Genomic DNA, 20,271 nt, shown 5'->3' with positions numbered 1-20,271 from the left:
ACTACTTGTTAATTAATTAAATTTTCTTAAAACTGAGTGAAATTTTAGTACAATATTTAAAAATGCATCTCTCTTCCGGCAGATGGCGCTACCCGTTAATGTAACAACACTGTTAGCCTGCGCTTACCAGCACAAGTCGCCCTGTTATTTGTAATCGATCAACAATGCGATACCGATTACCTTGTAGTCAAATATCGATTGACGGTTGAAAAATATAAAAAATTGGCGTCTTTTTATGCAAACCAAATGTACAAAAACTTGGACCTGAACACCCTTAGCGTGGATGACATCGTGGAGGAGTACAAGCTGCTGCACGATCGCCACCAGCAGCTGAAAGACCAGAGCGAAAAGGATGCGCAAAGGATTTATGAGCTGAAAAGGAGTCTGGAAACTGCCCTCGCCGCTGAATCGTATTTGACCCAGGAACTGGAGCATCTGAGTAGCCAACCGGTGGCCAGCGAATGTGGAGGAAATGGCCAGGAACTGGAGGAGCTGCGTCGAAAGTTCAAGATCCTGAAAGAGGAACAGGATGTCCTGCAGCAAGACTACGACGCCAAGGTGGAGGAGACCAGATCACTAAAAGATAAGCTGACTGCCGCCGAAAAGGATCTGGCGGAAAAGACCGCCTTCAGGTCAAATGAGCTCCACGATGACTTTTTGGCACGTTTGAATGCCCTAGAACTCGAAAACTGCGAGCTGATGCAAAAGCTGGCGGAGTATGAGGACTTGCGCGTCACAAACACCCTGGCGGTGGCTGAAAAAGAGGTAGAAATATTCCTCTAAACAACTAAATCATTTAAATACTATCTTAAATTCCCAGAAAACCATCGAATGTTTGCAAGATCGGGTAAGCTGCATGGAACAGAATCTGAACTGCAAGCGGGATGAACTGGAGGAGAAGCTGCAATTGCTGGAGAGTTGCCAGGAGCAACTGGTGGATGCCAATGCCAAGATAGCACTGCTTACCTCCGCCCCTGAAAACAATGGTAGTAAAGAATAACATGGCACCCTAAAATTAGTTTTTAAAAGGGCTTTATGCACTATTTTTTTAGACCGCAAGGGCAACTCTCTGTTCGCCGAGGTGGACGACCAAAGGCAAGCGATGAAGCAGATCCTGGCAGCCCAGAAAAAGAGCTATCTGGAAATGAAGAAGACCTTCACGGACAGCCAATTTGAGATCAGACGTCTCAAGCGGGAAAACGTGGCCATGCACACGGAGCTGCAGGCCTGTAGCACAATCTTTTGCAGTGCGGACAAGACCTATCAAAGTGAGTAATCCATGTCCACTGGTCTTTAAAGAAGATTAATATAGGAGTATTTCCCCAGATAAGCTGAATGAGCGCATCCGGCAGCTGATGTCTGCCAACGACAGCCTAGAGCGGCAGCTTAATCTCTCCCAGGAACGGCTGCGCCAGCTGGCCAGCGAGAAGTCGGTCACCTGGCTGGACTCGATGCTGGATTTCTGCAAGTATGAGTTGCCCCTCTTGCTCGACACCGCGCTGGCATCGCTCGGCAATAAGTTGCTGAGCCTCACCAGCTACGGCCTGTTCTTGCTGACCAGTTAGGTAGCCTCCACACCCCTAATTCCTAATCATCATCCCCATTTAGACGCGAAACGGACGAGCTGAAGGCGCAGCTCCACAGCATGCGCATCCAGAAGGCCGGACTAGAGGAACGGATGCGATGCGTTCAGCAGGAAATGGCACGGTATATACACTCTGCTATTAATTTCCCTTTCAAAACTATATTTATTTTATATTTATTTATATTTCTAGCTGGCGCTTTGAGTCGCTAAAATCCCGCTGTGTGCTCATTGACCGCGAAAATCTGCTGACGGAGCATAAGATCGGTTTCAAGCCCATGCAGGCCATGGAGTTTAACATCAAGGAGGCAGAACTCAAAACTGCATTGCCCCGCATTGTCAGTGTAGCCTCACAATCTCCATCATCATCAGCTCATCTACATACTCCAGAAACATCTTTGAAAGCGGCTGCGGAAACCACAAGCAAGTCTTTTTCAACTGCAACTGAAATTATTGTTCTTGATACGCCCTTAAAGCCTGCGGTTAAAGAAGAGGTAGTGCCTCTTAGCAAAGAATTAAAACCAGCACTAAAAGTCACATCCGTAAAAGTCGAACAGGAACTAGAGGAATCCGAAAGCAAGGATTGTATAAAAAGAACACCTATTAAGACAATTATGGGTATTAAAATAAAACGCGAAATCGACCTAAACTTGGAACAGCAGGACGCGGTTGATATCAAAAAGGAGTTGGAAGCTCCAGAATTAATTCCCAAACCGCAGCTGAAAGGCACTCCAGTAAAAGCCAAAAACAATGGAGTAACACCTGAAATGAATATCCAAGAAGATGAAAGCGAAGAAACTGATCTGAATTCCGGGGAAACTCCAGCCAAACCTTTGATGAAGGGTACCCCAGTTAAGCAGCGACTGGGAGGGATAAAGGTGAAGTCCAACGAAGAATTGCTGGGAGCAAGACTACCTGGCACAGTAACGCCTGCTAAACCGCAGCGCAAAGGCACTCCTGTGAAGCTCATAAAGCTGGAAACGGAAACTGAAGACAGCAGCGATGAGGCGACCAAGGAATCTCCCATCAAGCCAGATGGGACTTTGAGCGTTGAAATCCTGGACAGTCCAACGCCACAAAAACCGCAGCGTAAAGGAACTCCTGTGAGGATTTCCGTAATCAAAGACTCGACCAACGAAAATATCCGCTCCATCCTCAGCAAAAAACGGCAAGTCTTCGCCGAAGACTCGCAAAAGGCGGTGAAGTTTAGCGCGAACGATCCCATTGTCCACAATTTGAGTCCCCTTGAGAGATGTCCAAATGGGGAAACCACCAAGGAAAATGACAAGCCAAAAGAAAGTGACGATAGCCAGGACGTAAAACCCACAATTAAGAAACCAAACATTATTCGGCGTATTGTTGTGAGCTCTCGTAAACCAATTATGAAATGATTGCATGATTTCCAATGGAAATTTTAAATCGAATTTAGACTTATAAAAACTTAACAAATAATAACAACGCAGGGCACAGCAAATCAGGATACAGAGACTTTATTCTTTACAATTACACTACGAACTAAAAAACTTAAAAATAAAAACAAATCAACGGTTTATTAATACAGTTGAACTTATATAAACTACACTAACTACACAACCAGCAAAGATACTGCTGTTGTGCGACCTTAAATTGTAAAAGAATAATCCATCCAGATTTTCAATATTTCTTTTGTTGACTAAAATGAGCTGATCTTTCTTGTTGCTCCATGAATGCCAATGTGTTCTCTATTCAAGTATTCAAAGACAACTGAAAGTTACAAAGCGCAGAAATTATTAAGGAAATAACTATATCAAAGATGGATTCTACCTAGGATATATCTCTCAGTTCATCCAGTTTTGGCATCTCCTCCACAAATGACAGATGATCGTAAATGGGAGCCGTAGGGCCCGTAGTCAAGGCCAGCACCTCATCCGCATCCCCGTTCTCATCCGCCTGCTCCTTGATCTCTGCGTACAGTTGATAGGGCAACTCAGCTGGTAAGGACTCGTAGGTGACATGGTGGGTCCTCGAGCAGGTGGATTCTCTGTGACCAGTGCAATTGCAAATGGAGGTACCTCCACTCACAGGAGTCTCGTATCCATCTGGCAATTCGGTTTCCTCATCCACTGGGTTACTGGAACCGCCATTAGCAATGGGATAGCGCACTATGTCCACGTGATCCACAAACCTCGGCCCACTGGAAGATTTTTCGCCACCAAAACAGGGCAATCCCGAGGCGTAATAGGACAAGTGGAAGAGCCGCTCGCAATGGAGGTAAAGATATAGCAAGAAGAAGAGGAATGCGATTCCCAGGGGCAACATAAACACGATTATCAAGGCTAAAGACCGCTGACTTCGGTGCAGTTCTACGGGGTTGCCGTAAAGGACAGTAAAACTGGAAACATTTCCATGTGGATGTGGCACGGGAATCGCAGACTCTGTCCCATTAATCCTTACGTGCATGATTCTTCGCACCTTGGGTGGTTCTTCCGAGGGCGGCTCTTGCGGTGTGCAGCTCAGGCCATTTATATTGATGTGGGATATATACTTGGAGTACTGGAATAGTCTAAAGAGTTGAGGATGCATGTGCGAGAAATTCAGCATCCACTGGCAGCTCCAAGGATTGCCATCGATGGAAATTCGAAGCTGTGGGTTCCAGTACGGTACATCAGCATTTTCTGTATCCCGGAAACTCATCAATTCATTGGATCTCAGGTCAATTTGGTGAATGCTTGCTGGGGAAATCAAGCCAACTTGGAAGAGGGACAATGAATGGAAGTGGTTTTCCTGCAGGTGGAGACTACGAAGACTGGTGGTTCTATAGAACCAGGTGAAATTCAAGTGCTCCAATCTATTTCGGCTCAAATCCAAGCTCAGTAGGGTGCTTGGTCCATTTTCAAAACGTATGTTGAACGAAGATATGGCATTGCCACTTAGGTTTAGATACGTAATATCCAAATTGTGTGCTGGTTGCAAAGCAAATCCCTTCAGCTGGGAATTTGTGATGGTTACGTTAACCAGTTTCGCAACGCCTTCGGTCAGGTACAAAATTCCTGGTTGAATGGGCGTATCCTCGATTATCAGATCCGTTAAGTTTTCTGGTAAGATTCTAAGGAATTGGTCCTCAATCTTTTCTACATTTCGCAAAATAAGCCTTCTCAGCTCTGGCAGTTGATTTAGGATTTCATTGAACCTCAGGACCAAATCCCGTTCGTCCTGTATTAGTAGTTCTTCCAAGTCAGAATGGTCCTTAAAGTATTCTAGGTACCTCAGTGAGTTCTGTTGCAAGTGTAGTATCTTAAGATGTGGCAAGTCCTGGATAGTTTCTCCACTCAATGTGCCCAGCTCGTTGTATCTAAAAGACACTGCGGTGAGGTTGGGGATCAGAGCTCCTCCACAGCTCAGTTTCAGGGTGGCATCGCCCACAAAACGTTGGATCTCGACACTTTCCAGATCCACACAATTGTCCAGGTACTCCAAGCCATAGCTCGAGATTCCCAAGGGCGGTGTCTGAAAGCCATCCAGCGAAACGTGCCTCTTCCCGGCCACTCTTTGGGCGCCCAAATCGAAGTAATTCATCCCCATGCTACTGTTCTCACTGCAATCTATAGCCAGAGGCAGCCCAAAATCGTATTGACTCCTTTCCGACGAAGATGTCTTATAGAGCGTTGCCCGAATGACGCAAGCCGGTGGCAACGATATTGATTCGTTGGCGGAAGACACCGCATCGCCAGCTGCCCGCACGTGTGACAAAGTCAGCGATACGACAACGAGGAAGACGCACTGCGTCATCGCCACCGAAAAATGCGAGCTGCCCATCGAAGCGTGTCACCGAGAGACCGCTAAACTATCAAACTCATCCGTGTCCGACCACCTCGTGTGCGAAAATCAAACTGAGGCTAGTACAAATCGCCGAGCGACCCTCACATTGGAAAATTCATACGGAAAAGCCGAAACACCTTTGGCTTCATTTCAATATGATGCTCCCCGCTGGGCATCTTCGACCATTTGCTACCCTCTGCTCCCAAGTGGAAAGGTATGCTTTTGGCTGAGCTTGATAGATTAGGAAAAGCATATCAAAAGGTGAATGATCATTATGTATCGAATGTTAGATTTCAAATGGTTAATGTTTAATGGTTAATGCTATATATCAGTGTATATTTTTGAATAATTTATTAATAATCCTATATGAGGTACTGTTTGTGCGCCAACTGGACCTGCGCAATTCAAGTTGTTTTAATATTAAAAATTATTTCTGAGAGAATCTTTGTTTATATTTAGACTGTTCTCTGTTTCTCCGCAGAAGAATGCTTCCTATTCTCTGCGCAGTGCACATTTCATTCTTTCTCTATTTTTTTCAGCTGTCATCGGCCCCAATTCCCCGCCCCCCTTAATTCCACAGACGCCTCCAAAAAAACCACCCGACATCAAACACTTTTCGCACAAAATCACACTCCAAAGTGGGTGAGGCAAATGTTTACATATTCATCCTTATATACAGCGAACGATCGATGGAAAAAACATAGGCAAGTGAGTTTCCTAGCATTGTTTACATTGATATTTTAATTGGCCATTGCTGGCTGCGTACTTTGGCTTGGAATGAGATCACAAAATTCCATATTGGCCACAAATGTAGTAGAAAACAAGAGAAAAGGTCATCAACGATAAAAACATAACAATGAAAGCACCATAGCCATTAAAAATCAGTTCGCTTAGAACAGAACTATCCATTTTCATCAAAACTCGCAAACGTTATAGATCTGATTATATAGAACTTTTTGGCACTTACAAACCCTGTTAAGCTGCGATAGATAAAAACAATAAATTAAAAGATTGTACAAGTGCTGATAAGGCACATATGAACTCATCTCGTTTATACTCAGCATGTGTGTACATTTGGTTAATAGAAATGGAATGCAGTTCCCCACTCAACTCAGGCGTTGTTTTCCTTCGAAGCTTAAGAAAGCACGGATTTGCCAGAAGCATAGAGTATTCCATTTTGGAGCTATGATATTGTTCTGGGCGATCGTTCTTATATCGAGTGTGGATCGAACAAATGCTCGATGTCAAGAGTCCGTGCAGTTGGAACACGGTTCGACGGAAATAGTTAATGGATCTATTGTTTTCCATTGCGATCAAGGATACTTTCTACAAGGATCGAAGGTGTTCACCTGCGATCGCGGTATTCCTCGAGGGAAAAAACCATTTTGCGCCAGTAGGTGTACAAAATAAGAAAACAATTTAAATTATAAATTACTAGATGTTCTTTGAAGTAAAAGCTAGCTTACTTTTTAACAACTTTCAGAAAGCGGTTGCCAGGAATACGAACAAATACAGAACGGATTTGTTTTAAATGCGCCTATGAAAGCTAAAATCATATGTTCGGATGGCTATGGGTTGGTTGGAAATCGCATTGCCTACTGCGATGGCGAGAAGAGGAGCACCCAGTTGGGATCCTGCGCATTTCGAGACCAGGCATGGACTGCTTCCTGTGATTTCGAGAGCGAGGATATGTGCGGCTGGACGGCGGAACTGAGCTTCTTGGGCACTTGGAAACGAGTCAGCACGGTGGCCGACTTTCACTCAGAGAAAACGGGTCCCCAAAAGGATCACACGTTCCAAAAGCAGTCCGACGGACACTACGTGCGCATGGAGACGGAAAGTGATGCTTTTGGAACCTACCACTTCCTATCGCCACTGTATCCCAAGGAGCTCAGCTTGAGTGCCACCTGCTTCCAGTTTCACTACTTCATGTTCGGCAGTGGAGTGGGTAGCCTGCTGGTGTCCGTAAAACCCGTTTCGGTGACTATTGGAGACATATTTAAAACAAACCAGTGAGTTGCTTACTAATTATCTTATCTAGAATTTTTTTGCCTTATACAGCAATATGACTTTCTTGTCCGTACAGGTTAGTCCAATTCGTGATGACTGGATCACAAGGCGCCAGGTGGCTGGAGTACACGATCGACATCAAACAGATGGATGAGGACTTCCAAGTGATCTTTACCGCCACGGATGCGAGGTCCCAATACGGAGATATTGCCATCGACGACGTGAAGCTGATGACAGCTGAGGAATGTGCCAGGAGGTCCATCTTCATCGAGCCACCAAGAAAACCAATAGAAGAATCGGATATCAAGGATTCACTGGGCTACCAAATGGCTCTGGTCGTTGTGGTCAGGTCTTTGTTCCGGGAAGGTACCTCAATGAAGGCTGTGGATGCCAAGAATCATGTCTGGTGAACGGCGATTGTTGCCTAAATTATGTCAAGGAGTGCCATAAAGATCTGCTCTCAGCTCCGTATAATGAAACCAAATTCTGGAGGCTTTGGAATCTTGGGAGCGGTGATAGTAGTGTGACTGTCGTACCAAAGTAAATTCCTATACCAATACATTTAACCGAATCATTAAAAGTACTTTTAAAAATGAGTTTACATAATCATTAGAGTGAAATAATTGGTGTCTTGATAAAGCCCGATAATGTCCAGGCAACTTGATGGCACAGTCCACGTGCTGGGAGCAGTACCTTCAAGTTGCCTGGACAGCTGATGAGCCCAATCTAGTGCCTAGGTCTAGGCAGTCCAGATCCCCGTTTAGATCGTGGCCTTCAGCGTTCGGGGGGCTGCAAATCGACCGTTGCTGGTTCCCTGGGGCAGCTGATTGATCCTGATCAGACTGGGTCGATGGGAACCACCTGATGTCGAGTGAGCAATGCCAGCCGACCCACTGCCAACGATGCCCGTGCAACCCGGATTCGTCATGGAGTAGATGTGCCGCCGAAGAACCCTTATGTGCTTCTGCGACACCTCGAAGTTGTGGACCAAGGTGTGGAGTTGCGTCTGGAGCTCAGCTATCAGACTATCTCGTTCCTGGATCAAACTGGACGTGGAGTTTTGGCTCCTACTCAGCTTCAATTCGAGGTCGTAGATCTTCTTCTGCAGATCCCTGCGCTGCTTTTCGCTCTGCTCGCGATGGCGGGAAAGTTGCCTCTTGCTGCTCGCCTGGAGCTGCTCCAGTTGATCCTTCATGGTGGACAACTCCTGGGTCAGTTTCCGCTTCTCCGTCTTCAAGGCTGAGTTGTAGTTCTTGAAAATCTTCAGATCCCTTTCCGCCGCCTTCAGCCGGTTGGTGGTGACCAGCTTTCGGCGGCCCAGTTCATCTATCTTGACCTTCAGCTGCATGGCTTCCTGTTGGAGGGCATGAAGTTTATCCGCCAGCAGACAATTTTCCCGCATTACCGTCTCGTACTTGGAGTGCTCGTCTCGCATCATCTTCGGCAAATGGGAGACACTTTTCAGTTTGTTGTCTATCTTGGATCGCAGACTGTCTATGTCATGGTAGATGCTCGACTCCAACTGCTTGTTATTCACGTGCAGCTTCTCGATCTCCTGCTTCTGGGTGCTCATGATGTCCTGGGCTTTCACACACCGTGTGTGGTAGTCCGATATCCTCTCCTGCTGCTGCCGAATGAGCGTTCGAAACTGGACCTGCTCGCTCTTCAGGCCCTTAATGGTGGTAAGGAGCTGGCTTAGGTCTCCAGAGTCCCTGTCCCTGTCCCTGTCTCTGCCCCTACCCCGATCCCGTTCATGCTTGTACTTCTGGTCCTGATTAAGGAAGGTTTTAGTTTATAATTCCATTTAGGTAATAGCTAATTCATACCGGTGAGGTGTTGATCACATCTTTCAGCACATTGTAGACATCCTTGAAGGATGCTGGCTCCCTTTCCCGATCGTCCTGCTCCAAGGATCTCTTACTGCGCTTTACGTGGCGGTTTGCCAGTGTTTCCACAATACGGCTGTCAAAAACGCTGTTCACCTGTGATGGCAGATCGTCCTTGTGCCGATGGTGAATCTGCTGATGTGTACTCCTTTCGGACGCGTATTTCTTTCTATCGATTTCGACGCAGGAACTCTGGGCCGATAGAACGGTCATGAAACTGGTATTGCTGCGCAGGATTTGGGGGCTCTTTCGTCTGATGGTCGTCTGCGAGGTGACACTGCTGGCAGAGCTATAAAATCCATCGGGATCGGGCTCACTTCCCAGATCCACTTGATGGGCTTGCTTCCTGCTGGACACGAACTGATCGTGCTTCTGCTGCATTTCGCACAGCTCGTAGTTGATTTTCATGTACTTCTCCTCCAGATCCTTGGTGCTTTCGTTGTAGTCCTTGAGCTCCTGCTTGTACTTGCACAGTTCCTCCTTCAGCTTGCTGCCAAGGGCTTCCGAGTCCGGCAACCTTCTCTTCGAGCCCTGACCCCTTCTGTAATCTTCCGGCTCTCCATCACTCATGATTAGGTTGACCTCCTTACCTTCCCTGCTGTTCTTGGGTAATTTCGTAATACTGGGACTACAGTGCTCCCCGAAGTCCAAGCTGCTGGCACTTCTCGTATCGTGTACTTTGGAGTTCTGCCTGGAGAGGCTGACATAGCTACTCTTTTCAATTTCATCTGCCTGATCTCCGTTCTTCTCATCCAGCTCGAAGTCCAGTCCCATCGAGGTGTTACTAGATGATGTTCCTTTGCGATTGTGTGGACGGAATCGAAGTGATCGTTGTCTGGTGGCTAATGGTCGCCTGGATGGCTTTAACATCTACGAAAATTTAGCCTATTTGGTTAATGTTGCACTTGTGTAATTTTTTGCACTGTTTTTGGCGAACAGAGAATTTTTTTAAAAACCTTATGACACATTCAATTCCCAAAAATATTAATTTTACGTAGGACGTGACGAAAATTATTTGATAGAAAATTGGGCGTTACGCCTACTCAAATGGCATCTGCCTTCTGGAAAATAACGCTGTTCGAGGATTGATTATATCCTTAAGGTAACTAATGCTTAGATAATAACACACATCTCCCATCAGAATAATAATTTACATATTTATATACCTATTAAGTACCCTTTCCATTTCCCATTTCGCCGTAAAACATTTTCTTTTTTATATACTAATTGTATATTAGTAAGTACAGAGGAAAAAATTCCATATGTTTCACAGCATATTTTCGTATAGATTTAAAAATATTTTTTAAGATATACCATTTCCTTTAAGTCGCACTGGGTTTTGATTTTGAACCAATTCAAGTAGCGGCAGTAGTAAATATAGTTGTTTGTTTCGCCGAATAAATGCCTCGATACACATTCCTCCCGAAGGACACTTTCCTTATCATCCTGTGAGCGAGGACTCCGCCAATCCACCTCGACGAAGCAAGTCCTCGATCCCAATCCAGTTTTCCGGGATCTTTCGTTCGATTCTCCAAAGTCGGAGCAGGCCATTCCAAATCTGTTGCCAACTGTCCAGGCCGAGTGTCCGTGGATTTTTCAGTTCATTTTATTCGATCACGAAGAAAACAACTTATTCGTCCCAAGACTTGTTTCGAAATTTTTTCAGAGTATGTGTTAAAATTTTCGCAGAATATACGTACCCTAAAATCGTTAGTTAATCTAGCCAAATATAAAAATCAAAAAAAAAAAATTTTAACCATTTTTGGCCGAATCGATAAGTGAATCTAAATCGCGATGGCAGAGAACACGGAGTACACCGATGAGGGCGGCGAGTACGAGGACGATGAGAACCAGTACCTCGGCGAACAGCACATGATGGAGGAGGGGCCCGACGAGGACCTCTTCTCCAAGCTGGGCGAGTCCTCCGACGATCCCGAGCAGAAGCGCATGTACATGGAGTACCTGGCGCTGATCAAGGAGATCGACTGCCAGAACAAGATCATCCAGGACATCAAGAGCAACATCATGGACATGTGCGCCAAGCCCTGCAAGACCCGCAACGAACTGCGAGAGATCAAGCGGCTGAGGATCTGCATGGAGCAGGAGAACATCAAGCTGCACACCATGATGAACAGAGCGGTGCAGCTGCAGAACTTCGGCTCCCATCGGCACTACAAGGAGCTGGCCATGACCACCACCGTCGACGAGGACAACCTGTCGCCGTATATGTGTGGCATCGGTCCTTGTGCTCCAGCTGGCAGCGCCACGGATCCCTGTAGCGAAGAGCCCAGCTCGTGTGCCAGTGTTTGTGGAGGAGGCGGAGGCGGTGGAGGTCAACGGGACATGGCTGGTCAGGACGACAAACTAATCTGCGCACTGCAAAAGGCCATGCAGAAGATGAAGGGCGCCTGTCCGGAGGACAAGAAAATGATCGAAGAGATCGCCTGCGCTATCATGAGCTGCAAGAAGCAGCCCGTATGCATTCCGGGTCCCTGTCCACCACCACCCTGTCCGGGTCCTTGCCAAGGTCCTTGCCCGGAGAGCAGCAGCAGCAGCAGCAGCAGCACTGCCCCATGTGCTCCTCCCTGTCCAGCTAAACGGAAGGCTCAAAAGGCTCCCTGCCCCCAGCCCCAGCCACCGGGCAAGTGCGAGTCCTTGGAGAAACTGAAACGGCGCATCCAGTGCATGCAGAGCTCGGTGAAGAAGTTGCTCCAGGAGGTGAGCAATCGGGATGCGTCCGAACCCTGTGACGTCGACGACGATGACGATGAAGGAGAGGACCCCTGCTCCAGGCCATGTCCTCCTAGGCCACCGTGTCCCGAAGATCCTGACCCACTGGTTATCTGCGGCGGAAAGCGGAACACCAAGGCCGACAAGTACGAGAAGATGAAGGAGAACTACACAAGGCTGCTAACCGAGTTTCAGCGCAAGGACTGCCAGATGAAGGAGATGCAAAAGCGGATGAAGGGTATCTGTGGTCCCTGTCCATCGAAAGGGGGCGACGGGGATGCCGATGCCGCCGAGCTGAATCTACTTCGAGCGCGGGTCAACGAGCTCAAGGAGGAGCAGCTTGAGTTCAAGTGCATCATGAAGGAGCAGTCGCAGCAGTTGGAGGACTATCGCAACAAGTACCTGCTGGCCCAGCAGAAGGTCGAGGAGCAGTGCGTCTCCTTAGAGAAGCTGAACATGAACAACAAACGCATCGAACAGCAGATCAACACGGAGGTCAAAGAGATTCGAGCTAAGTTCCAAGAGAAACTTAACGAGTTGCTGCACTTTCCCAAGCTCCTAGAGAACGAGCAGCTAAAGCTGGCCCAGGTTTGTAAGGAGAAGGACGAGATGCAGACGAAACTGGTGGTGGTCTGCAAGGAGCTCAAGGCCTGTAAGACGCAGATGGAGCAGCAGCCCAACGTCGATGTGCGACCTCAGCTGGCCCAGTGCCAAATGGAACTGACCCAGGCCAGGAATGAACTGGAGGAGCTTCTCCGACAGCGGGATCTCTTCTGCGAACAGCTCAAGTCCACCCAAGACGATCTGGACACTCTGCGAACCGAATCCGCCAAGATCATAGCCGGCACCAAGGAACGGGCCGAGCTGATCAAGTCCCAGCAGCAGGAACAGATTAATCGGCTTGAGAAGGAGTTGGCTCAGTGCCGAGCAACTGCCTCGCTGTCGGTCAACGATCGGGAGGCTGTCATCCGCGAGATGCAGGGCCAACTGAACACACTCTCCTACAGCTTCGATGCCGCCCAGAAGCAGATCAAAACGCTGCGCAATCACATCGCATATGTGTCCAACGAAAACTGCTTCCCCGTCAAGTGCTAAATGGGAAGAGATCCGAAACCATTTCGAATTCACAAGCATATTCAGCATAAGGTGTGTCTGTGAAAGAAAAAGTAGCTTGCGTTCGAAAACCATTCACATAGCATATAAATCTTTTTGTAACAAAAATTTTAAATATTCCAATAAAAACATATAGGTATTTTGGCAAATACCGGCGTTTCTTGCGTATCGTTGAAATATTTAACCTAATTCATATTATAGATTAAGGTTACAAAACTTATCTTGCTTAAAGAAGAGATAGACTTCTTATCTGCATTTCAACAGTGTAGTGCTTTGTATGATCCAGATTAAGTTAGCACAGCTGAGGTTTTTGTTTTGGCGCTCCATAGGAAACAAATAGATATTGCTTTATTCTGGCATTTGAGAGGAACATCTACAAATGGTCGGTTTGTGTACGTTAATGAGGTGCGCTCCTTGCGGCAAATGGCACAATTGAAACAAATCTACAGGGATTTGACGGCCAGTCTCTTCATCTTGGGCGCATTCCTCTTGGCCTGGCGTTTCTGCTCCTTAGCCTCCCAACGGCGCTGCTTCTCTGGGTCCTCGTCGGCCAGAATGCGCTCCTTCTCCTGCTTACGCTTATCCTCGCGTCTCTGAGCGGCAGCCTCGGCGCGGGCGGCATGGGTGCTCTTCAAGAACTCCTCCTCCACGCGCTGACGGTTCTTGTCCGACTTGGCTTTGCCCTGGAATTGCCACAACAAATTAATCGTAAACCCAAACTAAATAAAATTTGCGTATATTACCTCCTTGGACATGCGATAGGTCTTCAGACGCTCCATCAAATAAAAGATCAACAATAACAACGGCTTAATGGTCTCCATTTCGGCGTGCTTCGGCAAATTGAAGCCGGCGAGAAGCACGGCCTTGGTTTCGGGCTGCTTGAGGGTGCCACCCTCTTCCTGCTGGATGGGCCCACTGAACTGGTCCGAGATGTGCAGGTAATCGATATAGCTTTGGTACTTGTTAAGTGCAGTGATAATACGTGACTCGAGGATGGCGGACGTGGCCTCCGGGATTTCGGAAAGCACGCCAAAGCCGGTGGGCACATTGTAGCGATCCTCCGGCTTGCCGACTAGACTACAGAACTTGCTCTGTTCGCAGGAAGGAGCAAAGTTAAGTTAAGGCATTGTTACTCGTATTGCATTCTCTTACCAGATCCGTATACTCTTTGAAGACCTTGGTAATGGTCTTTTTGGTACCAACTGCAAATACGAATGCATCCATTACACCGCGTGTGAGTTCAATTTTGATGTGGGCCTGGTCCAGCTGTGGGCGCATTAGTCCCGCCACCAAGGAGACCAGATCCTGTCGCTTGATCATCTTCAGCTCGACGAGCATGCCCTCGCAACAGGTCCTGCCGGAGCACCAGAGAGTATAAAGACTCTCGCTCTCCTTGATCAGTCCCGGATTCTCGTTCTCCGCCTTGCCATCGTCTCCGACCAGTGCGAAGTTCTCATCCAGCAGGGCTCTGTGGGTACTAAACCAAAGCTGCGCTAAGCGCGCATTCTTGGCCTTTCCCGCAAAGAAGTTGGCGAAGTAGGCCAACAACCCTGCCACCATGAGCATCTCCATCCAGTAGGAGTCCCAGTGGGTGCGGAAGTGCAGAGGGATGTTTGGTATGTTCAGTTTGGGCTCAACCTTTTGGTCGATGGGCGGATCCTTGGAGTCTCCGCCATCGTAGCCCTCGAACTCTTCCTCGTCCTGGAAATAGGTTTAAGTCAATTGTAAGTATTAATAATTTCTTGTTAGAACTTTGCACTTTTGGTGAAACCGTGATCCCCTGAGTTCGAAGTTCATTTTATGAATAAATCATGTGGGTTCCGACAAAGTTTATAAACTTTAACTCGTTTCTACGTTACATAATTCAATGACTATCCAACGATTACAGACTTTTAGAAGCACTTCACACTAGAGAAGATAAAAAGTAAGGTACGTCCAAAATCCCCGTCGTCATGGTGAAAGTTGATATACGATAAATGTGTGTAAAAGCAATGTATTAAATGTTTCCAATGGATCTTTATGCACCCTATGACAAAGTATTTTGTGCAGGAAAGAAAGGAACACAAGGCCAACTATATGGAAGCCTAGTTAAATTTCACTGAGCAAGTTCTTGACCAAAGTTCCTAACCCCATTTGACCCCTACGCAGCGAACAGCCGACTTTGTTTACCTGGAAGTGTTCGAACTCATCGTCATCCTCGACCAGGCCGTCCTCCTCGTCGCTCTCCTGGTTTTGTGCTTGCTTCCGCGGCTCCTTTGCAGGCGGATCGTCGCGGGACTCGCCGTGGCTGGATCCTGCTCCTCCGGAGAACGAGTCTGCATTCTTGGCCGCTGGCTCCGCGTAAAAGTTGCCGTCGTCGAATTCGGCAAAATCGTCACTGTCGTCTTCCTCGAAGTCGCTCTCCGACTTGGTGCTGGCGAAGCAGACGAGCGCCAGGAGCAGGAAGGCAAATACTGGTCGCATCTTGGGGGTAATACGATGGCGCAATCTATTCGGTTCACTTAAGTTATAATTTATCTAAATGTCCTAAAACTTTTCACACTAATTAAGAAAAAAAAACTAGGTTAAATGGTTAGTGTGGCAGTCGCGTGTAGGTTGGAAAATAAAACGCGTTAGTGCCTTTTAGTTCGAATGCAATTCGGTATTCACAAAAAACACACGCTTGTTAAATGTTTTCCAACTAATTCTTTTAATTTTGAATAATAGATTCAATAAATATGAGGCACGATATATCTAAAATTATGAAATGTGTTAAAATTATATTATCATAGTCAGTATTTTCCTCTGCCTGCTCTGCTACCACACTGGTCACAACACGTTGCACTGCTCGAAACATATTTAGTTTTTTGCTAGTGCCACGATTTGAATTAAGAAATTTTTCTAAACAATTACGAATATCTTTGAGAACTAAGCAATGGTGAGCACTAGCCGGAAATCGCATTCCCCCGCCCTTCGCTGAGTCGCCGAAACTGCCACGAGGACGAGCCGGCTGATGCAATTGGCCGCGGCATTTATGCATTTGAAAGGAAATTAGCATTCTAATATGTTCACTTTTCACCTTAACAGGCCACAACCGAACGCAAGGGCACCTTTAAGGTGGAGTATCTACAGAAGATCGAGCGAGAGGTGCAGCAGCGATGGGAGACGGAGCGCGTGCACGAATCGGATGCGCCGACGGCCCCAAAGAAGCGGCAGGCGGAGAAGTTCTTCGTGACCTTTCCGTTTCCTTACATGAACGGACGCCTCCACCTGGGCCACACCTTCTCGCTGTCGAAGGCAGAGTACTCGATGCGGTACCATCGCCTGAAGGGACGGCGCGTACTCTGGCCCTTCGGATTCCACTGCACCGGCATGCCCATCAAGGCTTGTGCGGACAAGCTAACGCGCGAACTGGAGCAGTTCGGCTTTCCACCACAGTTCCCCGAGACCGAGGATGTGGTCCCCGTTGCCGCTGAAGCCGCATCCGAGGTGCCCAAGGACAAGTCCAAGGGAAAGAAGAGCAAAGCGGTTGCTAAAACCGGCGCTGCCAAATACCAATGGCAAATCATGAAGAGCCTCGGACTGAAGGACGAGGAAATCAAGGACTTTGCCAATGCCGAGCACTGGCTTAACTACTTCCCACCGCTGGCGGTGCAGGATCTCAAGCGAATCGGCGTGCACGTGGACTGGAGGCGTACATTCATCACCACGGATGCCAATCCATATTTCGACTCGTTCGTCCGCTGGCAGTTCAACCACCTGAAGGAGCGGGGCAAGATCATGTACGGCAAGCGGTATACCATATATTCGCCCAAGGATGGGCAGCCGTGCATGGACCACGATCGCTCCTCGGGCGAGGGAGTGGGTCCTCAGGAGTACACTCTCATCAAGATGAAGGTTCTGGAAGCCCCCAAGGCTTTGAGGTAAGAATGAGATTTCTGTTTGAGGTGGTTTTTTTTTAATTATAAAAGTTTTATTCCTAGCTCCATCAAGCAGCCAATTTTCATGGTGGCCGCCACTCTGCGTCCGGAAACCATGTACGGGCAGACCAACTGCTGGTTACATCCGGACATCAAGTATATCGCCTGGCAGACAAGCAAGAACAACGAAGTGTGGGTGAGCACGCGTAGGGCTGCTAGAAATATGACTTACCAGGGATTCACTGCCGTGGAAGGGGAGATTAAGGTGTTGGCTGAGGTAACTGGTCAAGATCTACTGGGAGTTCCTCTTTCGGGACCTCTGACCACGCACAAGGTTGTCTACACCTTGCCCATGCTGAGTATCAAGGAGGATAAGGGAACTGGCGTGGTCACATCAGTCCCCTCCGATTCCCCCGATGATTACGCCGCTTTGGTGGATCTCCAAAAGAAGGAGGCGTTCCGCCAGAAGTATGGACTGAAAGATGAAATGGTACTGCCATACGAGCCTATCCCCATCATCGAAGTGCCTACGCTGGGCAAACTGTGTGCCGTCCATGCCTATGAAACCCTTAAGATTCAATCACAGAACGACAAGGAAAAGCTGGCTGAAGCAAAGGAAATGTGTTATCTGAAGAGTAAGTAGAAGTAGAGGTCATCTAAGTTTCTGGTTATAAATTACATTCCTTACAGGTTTTTATGACGGAGTAATGTTGGTGGGTACATATGCCGGCCGCAAGATTCAGGATGTGAAGAAGGATCTGCAGAAACGTTTGGTCGATGCCAACGAAGCGGATATTTATTACGAGCCGGAGAAGACCATTATGTCTCGTTCAGCTGACGAGTGCGTGGTAGCTCTATGTAACCAGTGGTACCTTAACTACGGTGAGCCTGAATGGCAGGCCCAGGCCACCAAGATCTTGCACGGCATGGAAACCTTCCACGAGGAGGCACGCAATAATTTCGAAGCATGTTTGAACTGGCTGCACGAGTACGCTTGCTCCAGAACCTACGGCCTTGGAACAAAATTGCCTTGGGACGACAAGTGGTTGATTGAATCCCTCTCGGACTCCACCATATACATGGCCTTTTATACCGTGGCACACCTGCTCCAGGGTGGCACTTTCCGTGGAGAGAAACCAGGACCTTTTGGTATGCTGAATTGCTCCCACTAATGATTTGAAACATTTACATTTACACTTCCACAGGCATCAAACCGTCCGACATGACTGGCGAAATATGGGACTATATTTTCTTTAAGGAAACCCCACTGCCAAAAAAGACGGCCATTAAACAGGAACATCTGGCAGTTCTGCGACGTGAGTTTGAATACTGGTATCCAATGGATCTCCGTGTTTCTGGCAAAGATCTCATCCAGAACCACTTGACCTTCTGCCTTTACAATCACGCTGCCATTTGGCCTAATGATGAGAACAAGTGGCCTAAAGGAATGCGTGTCAATGGTCATCTCCTGCTGAACTCTGCCAAGATGTCCAAATCGGACGGAAACTTCCTAACTCTGACCGAAGCTGTGGACAAATTCTCTGCCGATGGCATGCGCCTTTGTTTGGCTGATGCCGGCGACAGTGTGGAGGATGCCAATTTCGTGGAGAGCACCGCGGATGCAGGTATCCTGCGTCTATACACTTTCATTGAGTGGGTGAAGGAGATGTTGGAAAACAGGAGCAGTCTGAGAAAGGGCACAGACAAAACCTTCAACGATCAAGTTTTCCTGAGTGAACTCAATTTGAAAACCCAGCAAACCGACGATAATTACCGAAAGATGTTGTTCAAGGAGGCTCTAAGGAGTGGATTCTACGAACTGCAGTTGGCCAGGGACAAGTACAGGGAGCTGTGTGGCGCACATGGAATGCATGAAGATCTGGTGCTGGAGTTCATTCGCAGACAAGCTCTTTTAGTGTCCCCTATTTGCCCTCATATGGCGGAGCATGTATGGGGACTGCTGGGTAACAAGGAGTCCATTGTTCATGCTCGGTGGCCAGAAGTGGGAGCCATCAACGAAGTCGATATCCTGTGCTCGGAGTACCTCATGGAAGCCGCTCACTCGTTCCGTCTGAACCTCAAGAACTTGCTGCAAATCAAGGGCAAGGCCGGAAAAGATAAATCTGTGAATATCCAGGCAGCGAAACCGAATCGAGGCCTCGTTTGGGTCGCCAAGACCTATCCTCCTTGGCAGTGCTGTGTCCTCGATACCATGAAGGAGTTGTTCAACAAATCGCAGGCCCTTCCAGATAACAAAGTCATCGCTTCTACACTGCAGCAAAAGGCCGAGTTAAAGAAGTTCATGAAACGAGTAATGCCCTTTGCCCAGATGATTCGCGAAAAGGTGGAGTCCGGCAAGGGTGTGGCTGCTTTAGCCGTGACTTTGGAGTTCGATGAGCGTCAGGTGTTGATCAGCAATTTGGAGTACCTGAAGAACACACTGGATGTAAGTAGTTTCTATTGCTTTATGAGTTGCTCTCAAATTAACGTTGGTTTATTTTAAGCTTGATGTCGTGGAAATTAAGTACACCGATGATCCGTCAGCGCCGGAGAAAACTCGTGAGGAAGTGCGTCCCGGCTCCCCCTTCATCAGCTTTTCAGTGACCCCAAATGTGAGCGTTGAGCTCACGAATCCTATCGAGCGTTCGTCGCTTTTCCAGGTCAACACTGTCATTTCCGAGGGAGATACGGTCCAATCTCTGCGAGAGAAACTCTCCAAGATTATTGGACTTAAAACGGATGCGGCTACCCTTAAGATCTGGCGGTATGAGGATCCCGTTCTGGGACCCCGAAAAATTCCCAACTTTGAGGACTACAAAGCAGGAAAGTCTGTTCTCGGCGAGGGAAACTTCGTTCTGGATGTGGAGAACAAGAAAGTGAGCCTGGAGCAGGCAGGAAAACTCACCGAAGTGGGAAGGAATCTGATCTATGTGGTGGATTAAGTCAAACAGCATCACAAGCCCAACTAACTTATTCATAGAATGAAATTAAAATGTTGTAAAACACAAATAAAACACAAATGTACTGTGAGTTGCTTGTGCCCAATTTAACTTACGATAGATTATGGTATACGATATATTCCTAAGTTAGCTGCTGAACCATTTAAATTACCTTATGTGAGTCCGACTGAACTTGAAAAATTTTACAATGACTATTTCATGGGGTATTACAAGTGACCCAATTAAACAATTGAATGCTAACTGAAAGATAACGACTTTATTCTGAAACATCGAGGAGACCAAGTGACTTTTTA

General features: G+C 47.4%; 7 protein-coding genes across 9 annotated transcripts; 4 read left to right on the top strand and 3 right to left on the bottom strand.

Annotated features, from left to right (window-relative positions):
* Positions 1 to 185: 185 nt before the first annotated feature.
* On the top strand, positions 186 to 3,132 carry LOC6613255 (protein Spindly). The gene is made up of 6 exons (XM_032720264.1): positions 186 to 765; positions 821 to 986; positions 1,053 to 1,268; positions 1,327 to 1,468; positions 1,609 to 1,707; positions 1,776 to 3,132. The coding sequence occupies exons 1-6, from the start codon at positions 247 to 249 to the stop codon at positions 2,971 to 2,973; spliced, it is 2,340 nt and encodes a 779-aa protein (XP_032576155.1). The 5' UTR covers positions 186 to 246; the 3' UTR covers positions 2,974 to 3,132.
* Positions 3,114 to 5,444, bottom strand: LOC6613254. The gene is made up of 2 exons (XM_002037695.2): positions 3,386 to 5,444; positions 3,114 to 3,325 (listed from the first exon to the last, which is right to left on the bottom strand). The coding sequence occupies exon 1, from the start codon at positions 5,375 to 5,377 to the stop codon at positions 3,386 to 3,388; it is 1,992 nt and encodes a 663-aa protein (XP_002037731.2). The 5' UTR covers positions 5,378 to 5,444; the 3' UTR covers positions 3,114 to 3,325.
* Positions 5,445 to 5,528: 84 nt separating this feature from the next.
* Positions 5,529 to 7,986, top strand: LOC6613253 (MAM and LDL-receptor class A domain-containing protein 1). Its single transcript, XM_002037694.2, is given in 4 exon segments — positions 5,529 to 6,773; positions 6,864 to 7,392; positions 7,467 to 7,717; positions 7,720 to 7,986. Coding segments are annotated over 4 exon segments (1,326 nt in total). The 5' UTR covers positions 5,529 to 6,442; the 3' UTR covers positions 7,935 to 7,986.
* LOC6613252 (gamma-taxilin) lies at positions 7,952 to 10,846 on the bottom strand. Of its 3 annotated transcripts, none has more exons than XM_032720290.1 (3): positions 10,591 to 10,846; positions 9,217 to 10,146; positions 7,952 to 9,161 (listed from the first exon to the last, which is right to left on the bottom strand). In XM_032720290.1, the coding sequence occupies exons 1-3, from the start codon at positions 10,825 to 10,827 to the stop codon at positions 8,151 to 8,153; spliced, it is 2,178 nt and encodes a 725-aa protein (XP_032576181.1). In that variant the 5' UTR covers positions 10,828 to 10,846; the 3' UTR covers positions 7,952 to 8,150. The 3 variants fall into 3 exon arrangements, with proteins under 3 accessions (XP_032576181.1, XP_032576173.1, XP_002037729.2); XM_032720282.1 differs by lacking the exon at positions 10,591 to 10,846 and having other exon boundaries at positions 7,952 to 8,744; positions 8,796 to 9,161; positions 9,217 to 10,298; XM_002037693.2 differs by lacking the exon at positions 10,591 to 10,846 and having other exon boundaries at positions 9,217 to 10,298.
* A 12-nt stretch (positions 10,847 to 10,858) lies between these two features.
* On the top strand, positions 10,859 to 13,268 carry LOC6613251 (involucrin). Its single transcript, XM_002037692.2, has one exon. The coding sequence runs from the start codon at positions 11,071 to 11,073 to the stop codon at positions 13,099 to 13,101; it is 2,031 nt and encodes a 676-aa protein (XP_002037728.2). The 5' UTR covers positions 10,859 to 11,070; the 3' UTR covers positions 13,102 to 13,268.
* Positions 13,269 to 13,426: 158 nt separating this feature from the next.
* LOC6613249 (coiled-coil domain-containing protein 47) lies at positions 13,427 to 15,691 on the bottom strand. Its single transcript, XM_002037690.2, has 4 exons — positions 15,289 to 15,691; positions 14,272 to 14,820; positions 13,863 to 14,210; positions 13,427 to 13,802 (listed from the first exon to the last, which is right to left on the bottom strand). Exons 1-4 carry the CDS (start codon positions 15,580 to 15,582, stop codon positions 13,563 to 13,565), a joined length of 1,431 nt encoding a protein of 476 aa, XP_002037726.1. The 5' UTR covers positions 15,583 to 15,691; the 3' UTR covers positions 13,427 to 13,562.
* Positions 15,692 to 15,925: 234 nt separating this feature from the next.
* On the top strand, positions 15,926 to 20,048 carry LOC6613248 (leucine--tRNA ligase, cytoplasmic). Its single transcript, XM_002037689.2, has 6 exons — positions 15,926 to 16,036; positions 16,186 to 17,021; positions 17,082 to 17,653; positions 17,709 to 18,167; positions 18,224 to 19,464; positions 19,523 to 20,048. Exons 1-6 carry the CDS (start codon positions 16,034 to 16,036, stop codon positions 19,958 to 19,960), a joined length of 3,549 nt encoding a protein of 1,182 aa, XP_002037725.1. The 5' UTR covers positions 15,926 to 16,033; the 3' UTR covers positions 19,961 to 20,048.
* Positions 20,049 to 20,271: the final 223 nt, after the last annotated feature.

The sequence above is a fragment of the Drosophila sechellia genome, chromosome 2L, assembly GCF_004382195.2.
Source record: "Drosophila sechellia strain sech25 chromosome 2L, ASM438219v1, whole genome shotgun sequence".
Classification (NCBI taxonomy): domain Eukaryota; kingdom Metazoa; phylum Arthropoda; class Insecta; order Diptera; family Drosophilidae; genus Drosophila; species Drosophila sechellia.
The sequence above is the reverse complement of the archived record's forward strand: the minus strand, read 5'-3'. Positions and strand labels throughout refer to the sequence as shown.

Bases quoted from the DNA above. Each gene is read 5' to 3' on its own strand.
- LOC6613255 (XM_032720264.1), top strand. From the start codon at position 247: ATGTACAAAAACTTGGACCTGAACACCCTTAGCGTGGATGACATCGTG. The intron at 766-820 runs GTAGAAATATTC...TTAAATTCCCAG, and splicing joins TGGCGGTGGCTGAAAAAGAG to AAAACCATCGAATGTTTGCA. The intron at 1,269-1,326 runs GTGAGTAATCCA...GTATTTCCCCAG, and splicing joins TGCGGACAAGACCTATCAAA to ATAAGCTGAATGAGCGCATC.
- LOC6613254 (XM_002037695.2), bottom strand. From the start codon at position 5,377: ATGGGCAGCTCGCATTTTTCGGTGGCGATGACGCAGTGCGTCTTCCTC.
- LOC6613252 (XM_032720290.1), bottom strand. From the start codon at position 10,827: ATGGCCTGCTCCGACTTTGGAGAATCGAACGAAAGATCCCGGAAAACT. The intron at 10,147-10,590 runs GTATATCTTAAA...AAATTTTCGTAG, and splicing joins AGTGCGACTTAAAGGAAATG to ATGTTAAAGCCATCCAGGCG. The intron at 9,162-9,216 runs GTATGAATTAGC...TTCCTTAATCAG, and splicing joins ATGTGATCAACACCTCACCG to GACCAGAAGTACAAGCATGA.
- LOC6613251 (XM_002037692.2), top strand. From the start codon at position 11,071: ATGGCAGAGAACACGGAGTACACCGATGAGGGCGGCGAGTACGAGGAC.
- LOC6613249 (XM_002037690.2), bottom strand. From the start codon at position 15,582: ATGCGACCAGTATTTGCCTTCCTGCTCCTGGCGCTCGTCTGCTTCGCC. The intron at 14,821-15,288 runs GTAAACAAAGTC...ACCTATTTCCAG, and splicing joins ATGAGTTCGAACACTTCCAG to GACGAGGAAGAGTTCGAGGG. The intron at 14,211-14,271 runs GTAAGAGAATGC...TCCTGCGAACAG, and splicing joins TCAAAGAGTATACGGATCTG to AGCAAGTTCTGTAGTCTAGT.
- LOC6613248 (XM_002037689.2), top strand. The intron at 17,022-17,081 runs GTAAGAATGAGA...TTTTATTCCTAG, and splicing joins GAAGCCCCCAAGGCTTTGAG to CTCCATCAAGCAGCCAATTT. The intron at 18,168-18,223 runs GTATGCTGAATT...ACACTTCCACAG, and splicing joins AGAGAAACCAGGACCTTTTG to GCATCAAACCGTCCGACATG.